Source organism: Phalaenopsis equestris, unplaced genomic scaffold (assembly GCF_001263595.1).
Source record: "Phalaenopsis equestris unplaced genomic scaffold, ASM126359v1 Scaffold000054, whole genome shotgun sequence".
In the NCBI taxonomy this organism is placed as follows: domain Eukaryota; kingdom Viridiplantae; phylum Streptophyta; class Magnoliopsida; order Asparagales; family Orchidaceae; genus Phalaenopsis; species Phalaenopsis equestris.
Window position 1 is genome coordinate 2640157 of NW_018164496.1, and position 17213 is coordinate 2657369.

Below are 17213 nucleotides of genomic sequence, written 5' to 3' on the forward strand. Positions count from 1 at the left end.
CCCCTCCCGGTTTCCCCCGGCGTACAGAGGCCTCCGAAACTCCCATCTTCCTCGTCCTCTCGCTCAGCTCAGGAAGGTAAGCCGCATCTTTCTCGCCCCTTTGCTAGCTTCAGCTTCTTTGAATCCCATAAATCCGACTTCCAACGGGATTGATTAAATCCAGCTACCAAACAGCCTATTAAGCTGACGAAATCTTCTCTGTGATCAGATAGAAAAGGAAAGCTAGGGTTTTGTTTCATCCTGGTTCGATGGCGATGCACGCGGGGGTTGGACTTTCTAAAGCCGCGTTCTTGATAGGGGCTGGTAATCCTATTGCTTGAATGTTTTCTATCCGACCTTCTTGGACTCTGATGGCGATTCTTTGATTGTTGTTTAGGTTTCACGGGATCAATACTGCTGCGTAACGGGAAGCTCTCTGATCTAATAGGCGATCTTCAGGTGTGGTTGTTTCTTCCTGTTGTTTTATGTTTGGAAGTATCGACATACATACCACTTTAATTCTATCTATTTACTTGTATACCACCTAAACTTCAATTTTTTTCATGCATAGCACTCTACCTATGCCTGAAAAAATGTATTTCGTTATTAAAAGTTAAAATGGTGGTATTTTCTAATGTGATATAAGTGTAAAAAAAATTAAAGTTTATGTGTTTGTTATGTAAATTCATAGGAATTGGGTGGTATGTATGTAAATATTATCGGATATGTTGGACTAATTATGGATGATAAAATTAATGGTTAGTGTGATTAGCATGAATGATTGAATCAATATGCTATTTCTGGAAGAATTTTGGGTTAATTGTTGGTGCTGTAAATTTCATTTGCAGAATTTGCTGAAGTCGGCAGAGGAGAATGGTGTTGATTCTACTGATTCTGTTGTTGCACAGGTTTGCTTATTCTTTTCTTCGGTTTTACTTTTCCAGCTTGGTATTTTTGCATGGGGTTTGTACCTTCGCACTTTTGTATATTTGTATGTATTTACATATCTAAAGCCGAATTGTGATATTTACACTTATAACACCATAGTATCATAAACCGATGCACGAATATGCATTTCACTTTTGAAAAGATAGCTATGGTGGTATTTTTGATGTGATGTTATCTACGTGCGTAATACTGATGTAATATTTTTTCCCAACTTAGGTTGTTCGGAGCCATAAGAGGCCAACATTAACCAAATAAAGTAAATTTGTTAATTTTATGCCAAAATTAAAATTAATGACAAAAAAATCGATTAAATACCTGATTTTTTAACAAGTCTCGAATATTATAGGAAGATTTAAGTGTCACTTAGTTCTTATGTATTTATACATTTAATAAATAAACTTTAATTTTTTTGCATTTATGTCACTTTATGTGTATAAAAAAGTGTATTTCACATTTTAAAAATTAAAATGGTGCTGTTTTTTATTTGATTTAAAAATTTGAAATGTTTTAAAGGTTAGATATGTAAATACATAGGAATTGGGTGCTGTGAGTTTTTTTTTTTTATTTTTTATTTTTATGGTAAAAATAAATTTCAAGCGCTTTAAAATTTTAGACTTTTGATTGGAAGTAAATAAATTTAAAGTAATATTTTAACGAATGTTAATTGTTAGATATCTATGGTCCTAGCTAGAATTCAAACATTGCTCAGATTGAAATCACAATTTCTTAAAATTTGAGGTATGCTTGTGTCAACATAATTGGATATATCCTTTGCCAAAGAACAAAGTACTATTAACTTGATTCATTTACTGTCCCTGGTTTTTTTTCTTAATCTTTTGTCTTCCATTTGGCCATCACAATCAATCTCGATCACAAAAATATCATTTATTCATGTATGAATATTACAAAAAATAGCATGGATTAAATTAATAATTTATTTATCTAAATAATACTAAAAATCATGATATAATATTAGGTCCAAATGAGATACATCGGGCTGTATAGAGGTATTGGTGAAATTGGAGTAACTTGCTTAACAAATCTTTGAAGGGAAAATTTAAAACTATGATACCCAATATTAAGTACAATAAAATTTTTTGTGCATGCTGTAATTATAAAAGAGTTTTTTTGGATCAAAATGAAATTACTAGTGATGAATAGGTATGAGATGTGGTGGGGTAAGGTTTCATGCTTAGAAGCATGCTAAGAGTTAAACAAATTGAAACTAGGCAATCATTCCTGTTGATGAGTTTAGCTCTTTTAGCTAATGATGATATTAATGTGTTAGCTATGTAATTTTTAAGGATTATAAGGTGCCATGGCAAAAAAAAAAAATCTAGTTATTAATTTCACTAATAGAGATAAGTTAACACCATATTCGGGAGTATTACATCTTGTTTATTTTGACTTTTATTTCTTCATTACTCAAATTTCATTGATGGGATTTTAATTTACTGCCATGCTACTTCGCATGCTAAATTTGTTTTTAAATCATGATCTTTAGGTCAACAGATTGGCCATGGAGATTCGTCAACTTGCTTCGGCACGTTCAATTACTGTTGTGAATGGTGGTGGTTCAGGGGAAGGTATGTTTAATGCTCATTGATGAAAATCAAGTAGCGTTCAATGTATGTTATGTAAAGTAAGGTTGGATGGGGACTATTCAATTAAGAGACATATTTTTGTGGGATGAGGAAGTTATTTTTTATTTTCTATGTTGTTATTCTTACACATTCGGCTTATACCTCTCTCTTTGGATGCATCTCATGCCGCTCTCTCTTAATTCTTTTACATTCATTTGTCTTCTCTTCCCATTCCTCTTATTCTATTTCCCAGCATGTTTCTCATGCATCATCTATCACAATTCGGGTCTGGAAGTTGGTACACCCTGATAACACAAGGTGCAATAAAAATAATTGAGCATGTTTTGAATTTTATAAAAAAATAATTATATAGAGATAATAATTAAAATAAGCAAGAAAAGACATATTTATGTTATTTTATGGATTAAAATGTTAAACTGATACAACTGAAAGAAATAAGAGAATAAATGAATGAGACTGATGAGAGATTGAAAAAAAATAAAAAAAATAAATCTAAAGTTGAAAAGTATGTTTAGGTGGAGACAATTTAGAAATCGGTTGGCTGAAATCTGTTAAATAAAAATATCAACGAGCGAGTTTGATAAATCAAACTCAATAAATAAAATTAATTCATTAAAGTATATATGGTAGAAAAAAAAGTTGCAATATGAATAACAAATAAGCATGATTTGTTATATTGATAACATAATTTGCAAAATAATGTCAATAGTGATGATCATGAATAAGTGTAAATTAACTAATACACTTTTATGTAAATATTTGTACGCAACAATGGCAACTGTCTCTGTATCGATATGATTCATCAATCATTTAGCAGTATTTGATAATATACAATATTAGTATTTATACAATCGGTTAAGTTAGATATTAATCTCATGAAAATTCACTGATTTCTCTGAGAATTCGTTCGTCCAGCAAACAATAATAATAATAATAATAATAATAAAATGATACCTAAATATTATATTATAATATCACTTATATTTCATAAATCACAATAAAAGCATATGAACTAAACTACAAAATGTCCTGAGTATTTATAAACAATTATGAAATCATAATAATAAGATTTCACATAACAACATTATAAATAAATAATAATTATAGAAACATGATATACTAGTAATTAAATCGAAATCTATACATCAATAAAACAAAGCTACACACAGGAAAGTCATTATGAATTTAATACAAGTAATAAGGTTAATGACCCCAACTAAGAATCATATGTTTATCTCATAATAAAGAGTAGTTAATTTCTTTTGTAATGGTACTAAAAACTTTACATAAGTTTTAATGGCTCAACCATTATTAATTCCTATCTTTTTTTTTCTCCCATATCTTTGATTGCTCCCATTTGACTCATTTGCTAGTTATCTCTTCCAATATTGTCTTTATTTCTTCTTCTCTCACTCATTCGCGCATCTTTTTCTCCATGGGCCCTGAAAGATCCCCACCTAACTCTATTATATTAGATGTTTATTTTGTTAAATCTTTAGGAGAAAGTTTTATTAATTCAATAATACATTACCCAAATTTTTACCCTTGTAAGGGGGCTCCTTATTTATGGTTTAAGACATCTTCTATACCCAAACTCCTATTGTTTAAGGTGACCTTACAAACCTAAGGGAAAGATTGTTGAAGTGGTCAATTCAAGGAAACTTTTGCTAATAGAGGGCTCTTCCCCATTTTAGCCATTATTGGCTCATAATTCATAGTCTTAACCACTAAAGAATAGTCAGAGATGCTCTTCGTCTAATTATCATGTTTTTGAAGCACATTTTAGGCATGATCACTGACCTAGGGGACTTGGCTACACCCTTATTAATGTGATTTTTTTAACTGTGATCTTATGATGTAGATATTTTGGGGTAGCTTACATGTATTTATAAGCCGATTCTCCTTTATTTTTGTGGATTAAAAAATGAAATATTTTCATTGAAAATCTGAATTAGATGAATGAAGTAGGGCAAGGCGTAAATTGAATCAAGGATGTAATGTATCAGCAATAAAATTGAGATCCTCCATGTTCAGATTTGTGGTGTTTCCAAATCAAGTTTCTGCCATTCTTTGTACAAGAAACAATTATCAGTAAACTTCTCTTCTACAAATTAAATTACTATAAATCATGAATCAGTTTTTAGCAATTTGTGGACTCCTATCTTCTTGAACTGGCTACAACAATATGTGTGAAAGAAGTTTCCATTTCATGTTATTTATTCCAAACTAGGAAAGTAGGTCCTCATAGTTTTTTTGTGTTGATGCTAACGTCAATAGCATGAGAACTGGTAGGAGTAAGAACTTATCTGATAGCATTACTATCAATTTTTTTTTTCTTTGATAAAATCATAAAATAACTATATATTTCAAATTGTTTTTTGCTATCTTGATAAACAAGGTTCTTATCAATATAGATTGAGGTTAATGATCATAAGAGATTCATTGCGCCTTCGATTTTGATCCGACTTTCTTAAAGGTATTTTTTATTCATATCCGTTCATATTTACAATAAAACATTAGACATCATGCCGAATTTAGCCTATTCACTGTTCTTATATACCAGACTATTTTGTTCAAAGGAGTAATATTCAAATGTGAAGTTTGGATCAACAGCAGAGCCAATCCAATCCATATTGTACTATATTCGTACACTTGATTTGAGCTTTTTTTTCTTAATAACAATCGTTTTCCTTAGATATTTCAAAATTCTACATACGGTCTCCATGTGCCTCTCTCTTTGATTAGTCATCAATTGGCTCATAATAGTTTTTCAGAACCTAATGTCTTGTTTAGTATCTGGATGACATGTAATTTTTCTTACAAGTCTGTGATATATCCTTTACCAACTTCAAATTTTGATGTTGACTATAGGTTGGTAAGCTGGTTCACCACTCAGGAATCTACATTTTTCTTAGAGTTATATGTCATATTCTTTTTGGAAGACAGATTCCTTTCTTTGACTGGCAATTTTCATTCTTAAAAATAGTGTTAACTTTTCTTTGTAGACAACTATTTCTTCTTTTGATGCAACAATCTCCATTTCTAGTATATATTGAAGGTTTTTTGGATCTTTGATGTCATTTTTGTAAGTCTTTTATTGAGATTAATCAATTATTCTTCAAATTTTCAGTGATAATAATCTCATTAACATAAAGTTTAATATATATAAATGCCTTTATTCGATGTTTTCATGAGGAGTGTGGCATGACATCAGTAGTAGCCTGGAAACTTGCTACTCTCTAGCGAATCTTTCTAGCGAGACACTTTTTTTTTTGAATTCATAATGATATCTCTTTACGTTCCACACATGATTATTTTTTTGGTAGAGCCTCAAATTTTGGAGATGACCTTTATGTTAACTTCTTCCTCCATGTATACAATTAAGAAGGACCTTTTTTTTCTGCCTATTGAAATGATAGTTAATTTAGATTTACAACCAATGATATAATAAATTGGAATGTATTGAGTTTTGCCACAAATTCCTTCTACTTTTTCAGATATTTATCATAAATCTTAATTCTTTATCCTAATAATGTTATCCAATCTTCTATTTTGAAAAAAACATATAAGCTTTGCACCACTACTTTGTTATAGTTACATGCATCATATTTTTATTTTGTTGCATTGTTTATGCTTCAATTACGAGTTACTTGCTTATTCTCGAAAGTTAAATTCCATGCATGTTAAAAAAAATTAATTGTAGCAAATGGTAAATCTAATTTTTGGGGTATTCATGATGAAATTTATGGTTTTTATCTATATCTTATGTTTTCTATATTCTACCTCAGCTCCTTATACCGAAGTATTTTTTAAGTCTTTTTATATTTTTAGAAGGCTAGTAAGCATTACATTACTTTATCTTGCTAACATGGATGCTAATTATATTTTCTTTGTTGAGAACTTTGTATCTTATAAAAGCCTTTCAAGCCTCCAAGTTTTCCCATAAATATTTTTATAGCTCCTCTACTAGTATGCATTGAATGTACTTTTATCATAACTTTGACAATTATATCGGGGACATTGAGCAAACCGTTTGATCAAGATGCTATTGCTTTGTCGATAGAATGATTTATTATCGCTTTGTATGATACCGGAAGAGAAGCCCAAACCACAAAAGAAACACAAATATTATTATTGAATTTGAAATCAGTTACAACGACTCTTCAAAACATGAAATAAACGACAAACAAACACAAAGACACAAGTCAACACCTCGAAAGTGTATCCCAAGGGCGGTGGAGGTTGGTTGGGTGGTTGGCAAGGGTGGTGGCAGCAAACGAGTGTTGATGGGAGTGAGGGGAAGGTGCAAAATTGCGAGGACAGGAAGCATAGGTGGTCGGCGATAGGCGGATTGATGGCTAGAAGGTGTTGAACAGTAAGGGCAGCCTTGGGGAAGACCTGGGAGAGCTAGGTAGGGGTGCTGGTGGGATGCCGAGATGGACCTGAATGGGCCGGACAACAGGTTGTTGCAGCAGAATGGGGGTCGGCAGTGCAGGGGAAGCTAGGGGTTGAGCCGGCGGCTAAAGGAAGTGGAGGAGAAGAAGTCGGGAAGGTGAAAGGGGGAGATCCAATCATCACTTTGGAATAAGATACATCCGGAGCATCACCATCTCCTCGGATATATCCTTATGAAAGGGGGAAGGGTTTTCACATAGAAAATTTGAAATCAAACACAACAAAAACTACTTCCAAAAACTGAAAACAGCAACTAAATAGACTCTTACATGAAGAAGAAAGGAAAGAGGTAAAAAAGGAAACTTCCACGCAAAATAAAGGGGTGGTGAGGCTAGAAATATTCAAAAATTAACCATAAAAATACTACAAATGAAGAAGACGCCTAAAAAAAAAGAGGAGAGGGCAATAGGGGGTGGGAGCGCACTTCCACGGGGCCTTGAAGGGGAGAATGTCTTGGGATTGGGAGTATTAATAACGCTCCAAGTAGCGGACACAACGACCGGTCCGACTGGCCCCTGTCTCGGTCGGTCCAGCCGGCCCAAATGTGGACCGACTTAGCTACTGAGACCCGTAGCGGGAAGGAGAGTCGCCTTAGTAGAGAGAAGGGGGAAAGCCACTGAGGGAGAGATCTAATACACTGAAATATTTTTTTATTCTTATGAAATGTGCAATTTTTGTTTTTCTTTAAATATTTTTTGTTCTTAGGTGAGCTATTTAAGACCTGTCATTCTTATTGCATTTTTTTAAGTATTTCAATGGCCTTTTGCTCTATAAAAGTTGATCTTAAGGCTTGTTATTATTAGGGTAAAGAAGATATTTCCTATCTGTTAAAGCCCTACCCTCATCATTATGTATTTCCTTCTTTCACCATATCTCCCATCTTTCCGTCTTGATTCTATCACACTTCTCTAGTTCTCCCTCTCCCTCCCTCTGCTTTCTATCTCTTGTTCGTGTTGTTCTCTCTTCCTTTCTCTCACTCATCCACTTTTATCCATTTGTCTTAATCTCTATTGTAAATTCTCTATTGAGCCTCTCTCACTTCTCTCTCGTCTTTTTTCAGTCGAGTCTTTCTTTTTTCTTCTTTTGCTCGTTCAATGTCTTCCCTCTTCCTATTTTTATATCCTCAAATGTTTCACAGCGCTTTTCTCTGCTCCTTTTGCTCCTGTTTCAGAGACCTTTTTTTCTAACTATTCTCTCTTTTTCTTTGTCCCTTTCATCTCATCCATTTTTCTTTCCCTGACAGCCCACAAAACCCTCTTGATTTCCCCACGAAAAATGTTGTTTTTCATTTGCTGAAATCAGTAAACAGCAAACTATTTTTATTTTTTCATTAAGTCCATTTTCATGAAATGTCGCATTTTTATATCCATTTATTTGTAATGGCACTCTAATCTACTGATTAGATAGTAATTCTTCAATTTGCATGAGCAATTACTATCATAGAGCGTTTCTATTATTTAGGAAGATGGCTGATTTAGTTTTTTTTTTTCAATGTCATGTCTGATCTCCATTAAAATCACAACTAAGGTAGAAAATAACAAACTGACGAAATTTTGTACGGGCAATTCCTTATTGCTCATTATAGTATTTGTTCGAATTGTAGGATAATATGAATACTTCGATAATTAATTTTGCGGGCAGCATTTATTGGTCCTTCTCTAGTGCTTATTTAATATTTATTTTTCCAGGAAATTTGACAACATTTTTGGTGCCAGCTGCAACATTGGGTGCCTTAGGCTATGGCTATATGTGGTGGAAGGTAACTTCATATTCATTCTACTTAATAACACATGCAACATATGTTGTATTCTGTGTTTTAGTAGTTTTATCTTGTTTAGAAGTTACAATCTAACAATTTTTTACATTTTTCTGGCAGAAATGAGGATGCTGCTAAAATTAATAAATTTTAAATTTGCGTACTAAGAGGGATACCTTAGTGTAATTCGAAAAAACACCATGAGACGTGCAGTCTTCACTGAGGCTTGATGAGCTGTACGTCTTAGTGTGGCTTTGATGCACCTCTACGCAATTTGTGGGAGGTGCTAAACATAAAAGCCTAGGGTTTATTTAATTTTAAAACTTTAACTTTTAAATTTAATACATAAAATAAATCTTATTTTATTATTTTGCCGAGTCAAATAAAAGCAAAAACTGCAGGCACCTCCTAGAATCCTAGCTGCACGCTGCATTCTCACCTAATGCCCTTTGGAACAGTGCACTGCTGCTGCTGCATTGCCCATGATGAAAGAGGAAGATGGTTGAGATTAAAGATTAGAAGAAAGATGGGAAGAAGTTGACACAGTCACACAATTGAGGATGAGGAAGAATAGAAGATAATTCACTATAATGATGATTGTATTGAAAATCTACTTAGTTATGAATTTTGAATTCATAAACGATAATCTTAATGACTTTAGGCTATAATTGTTTACACCCAATAGGAAGCGAGAGAGACATACTTATGATCTTACCTAGAGTTATTATACTTTGCACGTGAATGTTGCATTATTACATGTTTGTTACACATTGCTCACATGAGCAAGTTTGCACTTGCACTCTATCGTGCACTTGGGAGCGTATGACCCCATATGCTTATAGTGGGTATTTATGCCTCACTTCAGCACACCACTTCATGCCTGTTTCTTGACGTCCTTATGTCACAGTGCACCACGCGGGTACATGTTTGCACTTACACTTGTGTATCTTTACATGTTTTCTTTCATTAGCATATTGTATCTTTGCATTTCATATGCTTCTGGTTAACACCTCAACTTGTGTCCTTACCCACTTAGTTTGACACTCACGTGTCCTCCATGGCGGCAACTTGCACACCAAGCCTACCAAGCATGTGATTCCCCCTTATGGGAGTTCCATCCTTTCTCTTTCTTGTGACACCACCTTGGAATACTATAGGAGCTTCCCATTGTGTCACTAGGCACAGTTCATGCATCCTAGCCTCTGAACCCGTTCACTCGGGTATTTGACTTTCACCAAGCTCGGGTCATGCTCCTCAGCCTCCAACCCCACTTGGCACATGAGCCATATTACACATCCCCTGTGACAACATGTTACACTGTCACCAACACGTTCTTTTGCATGAGGCGGGTGCTTGCTTGCTTGCATAATGCATCATACATTGTATATACTTGTCACATGCATGTGTGTTTTGCTTGCTATTGGGGAAAAGTGTAATTCTCCTTCGTGGCATCCTATACTCTAGGTGGCCAAGCACAATATCATCTGTGTGATGTGCCCTGCATGTGCATCTTTGCACCATTGGGTATTCGTCACTAGTAGACGCCACCGTATACTTGTGATGAATATTCGCTATCTCGTGATCACTCCTACTTCGACGGAGCAGTCACAACGGACTATATCACTTTGCGTCAACATGTACATTCCTGATTATCTTGACTACGAATCAGACTCGTTAGCTGAGTTACTCATTGCTGGTCATGATGCGACAAAAAGTATAGCCTACGAGGATGTCTTAGTGGACAACATTAGCTATCGCACCGTGACTGGCAAGCATATGTTGTGTTAAGGTTCCAAGGGATCCAACACGTGCCACTTTTATTTTTCCTTTCCTAGGACCTATTTTAAAATTATAAATAAAAATTATATTTTTCTTATATATGCATATTATTTTTCAAGATCTATTTTGAAACTATTGCATAAAGTTGAGACCATACATGAGGTCAATCTTTCAAAAGCTTGTTGTTCATATCTATCTATTTATTTTTTAATACTCCGAGTTGTTATATTTAAGCTATTATAATCTTATTTTGGTGTTAGTAAGTCGCTTGTTATTTCATATTTTTTATTAACTTAAATGGTTTGATTATGATGTTTATGCCTCGTCTCGCAGATAAGAAATGCCTCAATGTCTGATTGAGCAATTTCAATTCTTGAGTTTAGAAATGATTATATGAGAGAGATTGTTAAAATGACTCATATTAAAAGATGATATATGTAAATAAATTTAGGTGATTTGAACATGTATAAAAAAATGCAATAGATGCACCAATTAGGATCAAAGTATTAGGAATATCAAAAGCGACTGATAAAAACTATCTTGCTTAAAATGTGTAAGACTTGCAAAAAATGGAATTACATTTAATTGTAACACTAAATAGTTTATATTGGAGAGAACTCATATGTTGAACCAACGTAATTGTATACATGATAAATCTAACAATTATTAGGGCTCTTCTATAAAGAATTTGTCACATGATTTAAATTGTGAAAAAAAATTAGCATGGTAACCGTTAATTATTGAATCGTGCTACAAATTATAAGTGTTAGGATTCACTATCGTTTGTAGCTTACAGGGTACCTTTCTGAATTATATTTACAAATAACATGGTTTATGAAATTAGCTGCTATAAAAAATTAAATTATATATAGAATAATAATAATTAATGAGACAAGTGTGAAAATGGTACCTTATAGGTGTTGAAAGAGTTTCCCCAGATGATTATTAAAGAGTATGGGGACTAATTTAACACTTTCATAAACTATGAAACTAAAATGAGCCCACATAAATAATCAAGGGATTATGTTGACACATTACTTAATCATTAATGCATAATTTATTAATTATACTAAAGTAATATATATTGAAATATAACTGTTTTATGTTCCAGGGCCTCTCATTCTCTGATCTTATGTATGTTACTAAGCGTAACATGGCAAATGCTGTTTCAAACATGACAAAACATCTGGAACAAGTTTCAAACGCTCTTGCTGTAAGCATGCCTTTTGCAAATTTTTTTTGTTACATTTTCCTACTGAAAGACACTTTATGTTTAGTATTTATATTGTCTGTAAGTAAGATGGTTGGATATCATATTTACTATGAATTACGTTGTTCCCTCTTAGTTTTTTTTTTTTTGGGGGGGGGGGGGGGGGGGTTAAAGTGATTGAGGTTAAATCCCATTTGTTATTTGCCTTGTTAGGGGAAAATTTACATACCCATCACACAAATCTTATGTATTTACATATCTTACACCTAAAATTTCATATTTACATACTTTCACTTTGGTGCTTCAAACCTATGCTTGAAACTGTGTTATTTCACTTTTAAAAAGTGATAATAATGTTTTTTTTTTATGTGATATTAAAGGTTTGAGTGTTGTGTGTAAATATGAAAGTTTTGATCTGAGTTATGTGGATACATAAGTATTGTGTGCTATTTCTGTAAACACCTCCTTTATTTTGGCATTTACATTCATAGCACACATATCATATATATTTACATATCTAACAGCTAAACTATACTTTTCTGAATTTATTCCACCCAAATCTTCCATATCACGTTAAAATTACACCTTTTCACGCACAGGTAAGGTGGCATATATATAGAGATTGAAGTTTAGGTGTTAAATATGTAAATACATAGGCATGAAGTGGAATGTATGTAATTTCGTTCTTTTATTTATTTATCTTCCTTGAATCTTGCCAATGTCCATGGTTTCAGTCTTTTTTGATCTGATTAACATGGTCCAATGTTCTTATCTATCATGCTTTATTCAGCTTGCTTTTTACACAATGCTCCTTGTTACCTCGCTCACACTGCTTTTGAACGGCAGTTTCTTAGGATTTTTATATTTATATTTATATTATTATTATTAGTAGTAGTAGTAGTAGTAGGAAGATTTTAATACATAACCTTAACACGTAAACTACAACTTTAACGTATATGCCACTTTACCTATGCAAGTAAAGGTGTAATTCACTTTTTAAAAGTTTAAAAGTGACATTTTTAATGTGATATGAAAGATTTGAGTGGTACAAGTGCAAAATGTAAATTTTAGGTGCTAGATATGTAAATAAATAAGAATTGAGTGGTACCCCTTATTATTATTATTATTATCTCCAAGGACATTTTGCTTTACTGGTGCTGCTAGCTCTTGGTTGTTTGTTTCTTTATTAGTTACTATTCAAAACTGAACAACAGTATTGATTTTGTTTTGGGGCATTTACATACTAACCACACAATTCTTATGTATTTACATATCTAACACCTAAACTTCAATATTTACATTCATAGCACTCAAATCTTTAAATTCACATAAAAAATGCCACTTTTAACTAACTTTTTAAAAGTAAATGTAACTTTTTATGCATAGGTGCATCGCACCAACATGTTATAAATTTAAATATCAAACATTAGGTGTTAAATGCACAAATCCATACGAATTGTGTGGTATGTATGTAAATTTCCCTTTTCATTATTATACGTAATCCTCAATTATTGACTTGCTAAGATCTCTCATCTCTCTTCTACTGATAGGCGACAAAGAGGCATCTAACACAGAGGATTGAGGGCCTCGATGGAAAGCTTGACGAACAGAAATTGATATCGAGCGAAATAAAAGATGAGGTGATAATCTTTACAAAATACCGTCAAGTTTTTTATTTTTCCTGCTCACCTGGACTACGTCCTGTTGTATTTATACTTCCTTATTCATTATTATTTCAATGATAAATAATGTTGTTCTAAGCAGGTCACCAATGTTCGTGGAACACTTGAGAATATCGGTTTCGATTTGACCTCTCTTCAACAAATTGTTTTTGGCATTGTAAGTAAAATTTTAATTTATTTTATATATATATATATATATATTTCTTTTTTCAGTGTCATTTTCTATTCCCTTGTCTTCTTCTATTGATTCCCTTATCTTTACTTATTTAATTACGCAGGATGGCAAGATGAGTGTAATTGAAAAGAAGCAGGTATGTTTTGAAATAAAGTTTTTTGCTAGACACCTTTATGTAAATCTAATTTGCATAGTAAGGAGGTGGAATGGCGCAAATTGTCATCATCTTCAGCGGCCATTAACTTTATTCTAAATATTTGGGGTTGATTTTATGAAGTCATTTTTCATTCATTAATAGTAGCTGTTGCAAAAGTTAAATACACATTTTCATGCTTGTGTTTATCACACCAAAGCATTGCAATTGCAAATATGAAAGTTTAGGTGTTTAAGGTGTGTAAATATAAAAGAATCGTGGTTATGGGAGAGCATGGTTTGCAAATTTGAGTGATGATTGTGAAATTGCAATTATGAAGATTATTGGGTATCTAAATGGCATCTTAGTACACAAATTCTTCAATGCATTTATGAAAATGTTTATGCACTATGGTTGATGCACAACATAGATATGGATGTTATGAGTACACGCAAGGCATTTAATTTTGTTCTCTTTCTTAATAACACTTGCGCTTATATTTTACCTGGGGCATTTACACACATAGCCGACAATTCTTTTGTATTTACATATCTCACACCTAAACTTTCATGCTTACACACAACCCACCCTCAAATCTTTAATATCACACAAAAAATAACACTAGTATCTCTTTTTAAAAGTGATGCATAGGCTTAAAGTACCATAGCTCTATTTAAATATGAAAGTTTAGGTGAAGATATGTAAAAAATATATAAGAATTGTGTGGTAGGTATGTAAATTTCCCATTTTACATTTACTTGTATTAATGCTATTATTATTTTGGCAGGCATTTCTGTGTGCTGGTATTCTGCACCTCTGTAATATTTTTCCAGATAAAGATGGAAAAATGCGTGAGCTTTTGCAGGTTTGTTCTCATCTTCTGTATTCTCACATTTGAAATTTCTTTCTTGCAAACTCTTTTTATATTCGGATTCTGTTTTTATTTATTTATTTTCTTATATGAGTGATTTTCGCATAGTCTTGTATTTATTAACTCTGATGAAAGTTTTGATTACAATAAAGATTGCTAGGTGTGTAAACGAATCAAAGCTCGAGCGAATTGGTTTGTTCGCTTGCAGCTCGTGTTGGCTTGAAATTAACTCGAATTATTTAAAAAATAGAAGACAAGCTACGAGCTACTTAGTGAGTCGAACACGAGTTGTTAGCGAATGATGAGTTTTTTTAACAGCCATAAAGATTAATGCATTTAATTAAAGCTTAAGTGTCCTCTAATTCTGTTTTATGGAGCTATGAGTCAAGTATTTCTCCTTCTTGCATATAAATATTGAGATATTTGCATCCTTACAACACAATTAATTATATATTTACATATCTAACTCTTTTATTTATTTATTTATTTATCTTTTATTGCTATTTTTCCTTTTCTTATTGTTATCTTATATCATGTTCTTCATCTTAACTCTCTTATAATTCAGGATGGGCCAAAGCGTTCTACTTTGCGTGGATATCTTCTACCTGGAGAAGAATCTGGAAATTTAAAGGCATGTTTTCCTTATTTATTTAAGCATTTCAATTTATTATTTAAATATATGACTATTTACATAAAAACAACTCAACTCCTATGTTTTTACATATCTAACGCCTAAACTTTCAATTTTTACACGTCACTGGAATCATGCATGAAAAGTTCAAATAGTGATATTTTTGGTTTGATGTAAAAGAATTGAGTGGTATAAATGTAAAAAGTAAAATTGAAGAGTTAGCTATGTAAATACAGTGGAAGTAGCTGGTACTTCTGTAAATGCCTTTTAAATATAATTTGGCTAAACTTGGTGCTTCTGGTTTATTTATCTTTTTTTTTTATTTACTTTTTATTTATAGGGATTAAAACACATTTTGCAAGCTCTAGAGACAGGAAACATGGAGACCGCCAATTTGGACGGTTTATGGCCAAACAATTCGGATTCATCGGAGACTATGAAGGGTTTTTCAAGGTACTAACTTAAAACCTATCTATTTTATATTTTCAGTTTTGACCCTCGATTCTTAAAACTTAGCTTCATCATCATTCTAACCTCAATTAGTTGGCTCATCTTTGGTTTGGTAAAGTTACATGCATACTACACAATTATTATGCATTTACATATCTAACCTTGAAAGTTTGACATTTACATTTTTATATGAAAAGTTGTATTCCACTTTTAAAATGTTAGTGATAGTTGTATTGTTTGATGTGATGTCAAAGATTTGATTTTTATGTATGTAAATATGAAAGCTTAGGTTTTAGATATGTAAATATATAAGAATTGCGTTGGTATGTATGTAAATGCCCCTTGAAAAAATGCAGCTTTTTGCTACACTTTATGTTGTCCTGTTCCCCATTATAAGCTTCAATATCCCTTTGCAAAAAAAATGTCTTCTTGAGCTCAATCTCTTATCAACCATAAAAGGGAAATTTGCATATCTAACACCCATAATTTGATATTTGCACTTACAACACATGAAAATGTGTATTTTAATTTAAAAAAAACTGCACTTACAACACATGAAAATGTGTATTTTAATTTTAAAAAAAACAGTGATGGTGATATTTTTGATGCGATGTTAAAGATTTTAGAGCGGAGTTTCATGTAAATATGAATGTTCGGATGATAGATATGTAAATACGTAAGTACTGTATGGTATGCATGTAAATGCCAAATTCTATTATTGCAATCTATCAACTGAATATATGTTCATGATTCTGCAAAAATTACTTTGCTACTAATAATTAAAAATTATTCATTTGCAGGACTGCTTCCATTAAATGCTGAAAGAGGAGGGACTGTGTAAAAAGAATGCAATTTAGCTCAAAAAGGACTTCTCTTTTTCCTTAATTATATTTTCCACCTAAAAGGTTAATAACCTTTAACCACAAATGTGAAGTTCATTACTCCATACTTATTTTCTCTTTATACATAATTTGTTTGAGAAATATTAAATGAAGTTTTATGCTTCCAACCTTTATTTGCTATGGGTGTGGCCTTTTATTCCATCAATATCAAAGATTTTTCCTATTTTATACTACATTTTTTTGACATTTTGCAGTTTCTGATTTCTATTTTTTTTTTGTATTTATATATGTGACATTTAAATTTTCATATTTATCATAATGCTTAGGTTGTAAATTCCAATGTATTTATATATCTAACATGCTTATCATCTTACATTTGCATTGAAAGGTGTGCTTCACTTTTTAGATGTTAAAATGGTTGTGTTTTTGATGTGTTGTGAAAGATTTGGGTAATATAAATGTAAATTGTAAAATTTAGGTGTTAGATATGTAAATCAATGTTATCAAAGTGCAATGTGCAATGCGACGTGTATGGTTTCATTTTTTCTTTAAAAGTGTAAAGCTTAGAGGAAGTGATTAATAGGCTATATATAATTATTTAATGTGTAAATATATTCATTAATGATTGTAAAGATAAAATATGACTTAAAAGTTGATATAAAATAGAACAAAAATGTGGATAAATCTGTCAATTAAGT

The 17213-nt window shown here is 32.2% G+C and overlaps 1 protein-coding gene across 1 annotated transcript; it reads left to right on the top strand.

The window, feature by feature from the left end:
• Window positions 1-16532, top strand: LOC110019382. The gene is made up of 14 exons (XM_020717023.1): window positions 1-76; window positions 209-303; window positions 377-438; window positions 828-887; window positions 2432-2513; window positions 8675-8745; window positions 11633-11734; window positions 13282-13371; window positions 13496-13570; window positions 13692-13724; window positions 14509-14586; window positions 15158-15223; window positions 15564-15676; window positions 16474-16532. The coding sequence occupies exons 2-14, from the start codon at window positions 249-251 to the stop codon at window positions 16493-16495; spliced, it is 909 nt and encodes a 302-aa protein (XP_020572682.1). The 5' UTR covers window positions 1-76; window positions 209-248; the 3' UTR covers window positions 16496-16532.
• Window positions 16533-17213: the final 681 nt, after the last annotated feature.

What these genes read in the sequence shown, in the direction of transcription:
- LOC110019382 (XM_020717023.1), top strand. Translation starts at nt 249, where the DNA reads ATGGCGATGCACGCGGGGGTTGGACTTTCTAAAGCCGCGTTCTTGATA. An exon ending in CTGATTCTGTTGTTGCACAG is followed by an intron (nt 888 to 2,431) that starts GTTTGCTTATTC and finishes CATGATCTTTAG; the next exon opens with GTCAACAGATTGGCCATGGA. An exon ending in GTGTAATTGAAAAGAAGCAG is followed by an intron (nt 13,725 to 14,508) that starts GTATGTTTTGAA and finishes TTATTTTGGCAG; the next exon opens with GCATTTCTGTGTGCTGGTAT.